We start from the raw sequence: 6470 nt of genomic DNA, 5'->3' as shown, positions 1-6470 counted from the left end.
CACTGTGCAACTCGTTATCATTAGTAGCCATATTCTCTATCAACTCTGTTGCTTCCTCTGGAGTCTTCCATTTGATATTACCTCAAGCTAAGGCATCTAACATCAACTTGGTTTGTGAACCAAGACCTCCAAGGAAAAGAAGGACTACTGCTGCTTCATCAAAGCCATGCGTGTGAGTCTTTCTCAATAAGCTTTTATACCGATCCCATGCTTGACCTAATGTCTCCTCCATGCCTTGTTTGAAAGAAGATATCTCTTGCTTCCCTTTGTTGACTTTAGATTGTAGGAAGTATTTGTTTAGAAACTTTGAAACCACGGCTTCCCACTCAGTAAAGCTACTTTCTGGAAAAGAGTTTAACCATAACTTAGCATTGCCTCTGAGAAAGGAAACAAGCTAAGCTTTATTGCTTCATCTGACACCCCATTAATCTTCACAGTGTTGCAAATCTCATTGAATGTGGTGAGATGTTCATATGGACTTTCATGTGATAGCTCATTAAATTGATTGCTCTTCACCAATTGTATCAACACCGGCTTCACCTCCATGTTTGCGGCATTGACCCTCGGTCTTGCTATACTGTTAAAATGTTGAGGACCAACCACAGTGGTGTAATCCGCAAAAGTGCTTCTACCATTATTCATACACTCACTAGTGCAGAAAGAAGATACGACACCGGTTAATTTCACTGATAGGCTTCGGTTTTCGAACCGAGGCATATTCAGACGAGGCAAAAAGTGATAGCCATTTTACCTCGGTTCTGAACCGTGTCATTTTGTTTGTCTCTACGGCCTCGGTTAGAACCTAAACCGAGGTAGTAGGATATTTTTTTTAGCTTGTTTCGTTTCTGATTTCAGTTTCTGATTTCAATTTCAAACCCCGAACCGAAAAATGAACTGAAAAACGTTAAAAATGACCAAGAACTCAGATAAGAAAATGAATAATCAGAGAAAGATAAGCACCACACTGTTTCAGAAACTCAACAAACTCAGATAATACAATGTTTCAGAAACTCAACAAACTCAGATAATACAATGGAACCCCAAAAAGATGAATAACTGAAACCCTAAATTGCAAAAACAACAACAAAATCCCAAATCTGAAAATGAAATTTCAGAAACCCTAAATTGCAAACACAACAACAAAATCCCAAATCTGAAAATGAAATTTCAGAAACCCTAAATTGCAAACACAAGAACAAAATCCCAAATCTGAAAATGAAATTTTCGAATCCAAAATCTCCCATCCCCTGCATGCTCGCCACCGCTCTCCCCATCGTCGAACCGACACCGCCGCTGCCCCCGGAGGACCGTCGTACAACTGTTCCGCTTACCGACTCTCTCTCGCCACCGCCTTCCTCGCCGCGCCTGGAATCGCCGCGCCTCGCATCGCCGCGCCTCGCCGTGCCTCACCTCGCCGCGCCTCGCATCGTCGCGCCTCGCCGCGCCGCGCCGCGCCTCGCTTCGCCGCTATCAGTCGCGCCTCGCCGCGCCTCCCCGCGTCTCTCCACGTCTTTGCTGGCCACTCACCTCCATCACAACACTCTGCTCGTCCACGTTCAAGGGAAGAAGAGAAAGGGAAGAAGAGAAAGGGAAGAAGAGAAAGGGAAGAAGCGTGGCGTGGCTGCTGGGGCGCATTGAAGAGAAAGAGGAGGATCTGAGGCCACTTAGTAAAGGGATCTGGTGCGGTGCGAGGGAAAGAAAGAGATCTGGCGGTGCGCGTTAGGAAAGAAGTTTCACCCTTAATTAATTAGGTCTAGGCCACTTGGTACGCGCAGAGGATCTGGGCCTATACGGCCTCGGTTCTTTAATTTAACCGGTGCCTATTGTGGGCATACGGCCTCGGTTCTTTAATTTAACCGGTGCCTATTGATATTGATTTGACTGATTTGACGAGTTGCAGATTTTTATGCTTCGGTTCTGCGTGCAACCGAAGCAGTATTATTTTTTCTGACCATGTTTAGGCACCGGTTGCCTTTGAAACCGAGGTAATAGAGCTGTTCTGCACCGGTCTTTTTTGAACCGAGGCCTATAAGGTCTCTTTAATTACGACACTGCCACCGCGTCTGAATAGGCAGCGGTTTAGTGTAAACAGAGGTCTAATGTGCGAGTTTAAAAACACATTTTGTACTAGTGACTTTTCATAACATAGGGACCCAATGTCTTCATTTTTAAAACCGGATACTAAACAGAAATTCACCTCTTAACATAAGGACGAAGTAAGCATTTAAACCTTCTTTAAAATATTGTTTTTTTATATTGAAGTAGAATTCTCACAATTTTTTTAATATTTTTCAAATTGAGTACTCCGGAAAAAAATTTAGATATAAAAATACTTATGAAATATTCAATTTGTAATATATAAAATTTAGATTGTATATTTCATAATGCTTTTGGAATTTAGAAATACTTTCCTGTAAAAAAAAAATAGAGAATTATGTTTATGACTTATTAGACTTTATATATTTTTCTTTTTCATATTTAGTGGTAGAGATAGATTAATGTATTACGAGGTGTAAACATTTTTTCTTTCTAGTAGTGAGGTCAAGAAAGGATTTGTATTGTATTATGTAGTAACATTGTCATATTGAATTTCAATAGCATTGTCTACATACGTGAATGGTCAACAACTTAGAAAATACACTTATTTGAAATTGTATGAAGAATAATAAACAAGAAGAAATGCAAAATTAAAAGAGATTTAAAGTGAACGTGTGATTTGTTATTTTTAGTGTTTTTACTTTTAGTCTTCAAGGTATATAATGAACTAGTACTTTATGTGTGAATGTACTAGACTATTTTTTAAAAAAAAAATATTTATTATATAAAGTGAAGTTAATTAAAAGTAATTATTTATTTTTTGACTTTATAAAATTAAATAATAATATTTTATTATTTTTCATATAGGCATATATTTAAATTATTATATTTATATTTTTTAATAAAATTTACTTTCTTTTTTAATAATAAAATTAATTCAAACTAATTTTAATAATTATTAAAAATTTATTTACAAATACTATTTTATAATTGATATTTTTCTTAAATATTTTATTATAAATTATTTTAAAAATATATAATTAAAATTATAAATTATGAAATGAAAAACATTTTGTTATTAAATATTTTACTCAATCTGTTTTTAAAAATGCTCAATAAAAATAGAAAATGAATATTAACGTTTCTTTTAAATCAACTGTGCTCTCTCACATAAGAGTGTATCCACACACACACACACACACATATATATATATATATATATATATATATATATTATCAACATATTTTATTTTATATGTAATTTTATAGAAAATAATAATTTTAATTATAGAATAAAATTTCATGAAAAAAAAATTATATCTATGTATGAATAAATATATTCATAAGTAAAGGGAGACAATTCAAATTTTGTGTATTATATAAAGAAAATAATGTCTGAATTTTGTTTGGAACATAAATCAGTTGTTTATAGTAGATAAACTTGTAATTTTATATTAGTTGATTTTTATTTTCATTTCCCTGTTCCCCATGAGGGTTATTTTCTTCAACTTTTTATGCTCTTTCAAGAATTTCATCAAAATCCATATCTTGCTTTCTTCATCATTTCTTTCTTCCTTAAAAAGCTCCTCAGCTTCAAATTGTAAGTTTCCAAACAGGTCATTGGTAATTCTAGAAGCAAATTATTGAAATAGTAATCCGTGCTTATACTCGTGCAGCACAATATATTTTTAAAATTTAGTAAATAAATGTTTTTAATATAACAATATATCTAACTAAGTGTTTTTTTTATAGTAATTAAATTACATTATTGGAATTGAATTCAAAAACTTCATCATATTACAACAAATAAAGTACCTAGAGAAGAAAATATCCTATACAGTAGAGTTTGTTTGAGTACGAACATGTTGAATGTTAGAAAATGTTTGTTTGAGAGATATATTTGTTTACAGTGTACAGTTGAAGACAAATTATTTTTTTATAATTGAATTTTTTTTGAAAATGGTTATAACATGTTCTTGTTTTGTGCAAATTATTTTATTAATACCTTACTATTGGGAAAAGAAAAATTGAAATACTAAAAATATATACATTTTATCTTAACAAAAAGTAAAAATGTTGTACTTTTGATTTTTTTTAAATGCTTGAAATTATTCAAATTTTTATAAAACTATAAAATTCTTAATATTGATTTTGCTATTCCCTTGAAATTCAAATTACAAAATTCTAACTTTTTTTTAAATATTTAAAAGGGCATTATTATTAGAAAATCTTTTATTGTGGAGGAACTATTATAGTGGCAGAGACTTTTATTGACAAACACATTTCAATGTGGCAGTGGTTGACTGATTTACCTTACTAGAATGATTACTTTCTATGACAAGTTTTGAGAACTTGCTTTTAAAGGGAAGAGTAAAAGGAATGGTGAAGAAGCAAAGTGATGCTCTCAAGGAAAGAAACTAAAAAGACAAGTCACCAAACTAGAAAGCACCTTAGACTCACTCCACAAACACCATTTCTAGCAAGGTTGATATAATCCTTGTGACTATATATATAAGATTTCACTGATTAGTGGCTACTTACATAGTTGAAGTTGCACTCAAAATGGAGGGGAGAGATGAGGATGTGAGGGTAGGAGCCAACAGGTATGGAGAGAGGCAACCAATAGGAACAGGTGCACAGACACAAGATGGCAAAGACTACAGAGAGACTCCTCCAGCTCCATTGTTTGAGCCTAGAGAGTTAACATCATGGTCTTTCTATAGAGCAGGGATAGCAGAATTTGTGGCCACATTCTTGTTTCTTTATGTCACTGTTTTGACTGTGATGGGTGTGGCAAAATCTGCCAACAAATGCTCCACAGTTGGTGTCCAAGGCATTGCTTGGTCATTTGGTGGAATGATCTTTGCCCTTGTCTACTGTACTGCTGGTATCTCAGGTTAGAAATGCAAGCAAACTCAGTACTTAATACTGTATTCTATGAGTATATGAGCTTCATTTTCAGTAAATTGGTATGCTTGTGGACTATAATAACTGTCCAATTGCTTTTGTGATTTTTGTGAATGAAGGGGGTCACATTAACCCAGCTGTGACATTTGGGTTGTTCTTGGCTCGCAAGTTATCTCTCACTAGGACAGTATTCTACATGATAATGCAGTGCTTAGGAGCTATCTGTGGTGCTGCTGTGGTCAAGGGATTCCAATCAAATCAATACGAGAGGCTTGGTGGTGGTGCCAACACTCTGAGTAAAGGATACTCCAAAGGTGATGGTCTTGGAGCAGAAATTGTAGGCACGTTTATTCTGGTTTACACTGTTTTCTCAGCCACAGATGCAAAACGAAATGTTAGAGACTCGCATGTTCCTGTGAGCAATACTTTCCTATAACAATTCACCTTTTCTATTCAATTATATCAAATTTGTAATGTAAGACATGTAAATGTGTTAGATTTTAGCACCTTTGCCTATTGGTTTTGCCGTCTTTCTGGTGCACTTGGCTACAATTCCTATCACAGGGACTGGCATCAACCCTGCTAGAAGTTTAGGTGCAGCTCTTATATACAACAAAGACCAAGCTTGGGATAATCACGTGAGATAGAATTCATCCTTAAATTTGCTTAGAATTTTTCTTCTTTGGTTTGTCATTGAAATCCAAGTTAATTACTGTATATATATTGCACAAACAGCAAATAAGTTCAACTAAATTAGCTAGTGAACTTATGCAACTGATTTTATTTGGTGCAGTGGATCTTCTGGGTTGGGCCTTTTGTTGGGGCAGCACTTGCAGCTTTATACCATCAGATAGTGCTCAGAGCCATTCCTTTTAAATCAAATTGATGTAAAATTGAAGCCAAGCCATAAAAGTAGTACCTGGTATAGACGAAAACTGGGTACTCACAACAAAGAAGATGCTTCTACCTCTGCCCCTTTCAGTTTTCTACTTTTAATAGTTCAAAACTTGTGTTCTTGGAGATGAAATCGAACTTATGGAAAATGTGGTCGGTCTGGTTTATGTCTTTACTGTAATTTATCTTCCAAACGCATATAAAAAACTTTCGGGTTAAAATATAAGTTCACTTATTGTTGTAAAATACACTTATAAGTTTTGTCTGTGGCATTGAATAATTACTATCTATCTTCTATGCGTAATATATGATTCCAATTTCAGTTCATCGGTTTTCAATCGTCAAGATGTCAAAAGATTGAGAGAAAAATCGAAGAAACCGGTAAAGCATTAAGTCATTTACATTCAGGACCATTTGTTTGGATAATACGCCATTTTCTTGTTGTTCTTGCCAAAAGTACCTTGGTATGATTTTAGGATTTTTAGCACTTAATATTGAGTCTCTTCCTTCATAAATGAGAGATGTATTTATAAGCCTTAGTTGTTTTTAATGCTTGTGCGGTGCGCGAAGATGTGTTGTACAGTGATACAGTGAAATAGGTGCATGGGGTGAGGGAGAGGAAGAAGAATTTG

General features: G+C 34.5%; 1 protein-coding gene across 2 annotated transcripts; it reads left to right on the top strand.

The window, feature by feature from the left end:
* Positions 1-4566: 4566 nt before the first annotated feature.
* Positions 4567-6163, top strand: LOC124839361 (aquaporin PIP1-2-like). 2 transcript variants are annotated; one of them, XM_088109331.1, is made up of 4 exons: positions 4567-4933; positions 5064-5359; positions 5449-5582; positions 5738-6163. In XM_088109331.1, exons 1-3 carry the CDS (start codon positions 4600-4602, stop codon positions 5536-5538), a joined length of 720 nt encoding a protein of 239 aa, XP_087965457.1. In that variant the 5' UTR covers positions 4567-4599; the 3' UTR covers positions 5539-5582; positions 5738-6163. The 2 variants fall into 2 exon arrangements, with proteins under 2 accessions (XP_087965457.1, XP_047171105.1); XM_047315149.2 differs by having other exon boundaries at positions 4569-4933; positions 5442-5582.
* The last annotated feature ends 307 nt before the right edge of the window (positions 6164-6470 follow it).

This window comes from Vigna umbellata, chromosome 3 (genome assembly GCF_029865625.1).
Source record: "Vigna umbellata cultivar VRB3 chromosome 3, Vumbellata_1.0, whole genome shotgun sequence".
NCBI classification, from domain to species: Eukaryota; Viridiplantae; Streptophyta; class Magnoliopsida; order Fabales; family Fabaceae; genus Vigna; species Vigna umbellata.
Note: the sequence above shows the minus strand (reverse complement) of the source record. Positions and strands in the feature narration are given on the sequence as shown.

Coding starts and splice junctions, on each gene's coding strand:
- LOC124839361 (XM_047315149.2), top strand. CDS start 4,600: ATGGAGGGGAGAGATGAGGATGTGAGGGTAGGAGCCAACAGGTATGGA. Junction 4,934..5,063: donor CTGTACTGCTGGTATCTCAG/GTTAGAAATGCA, acceptor TTGTGAATGAAG/GGGGTCACATTAACCCAGCT. Junction 5,360..5,441: donor TTAGAGACTCGCATGTTCCT/GTGAGCAATACT, acceptor TAAATGTGTTAG/ATTTTAGCACCTTTGCCTAT.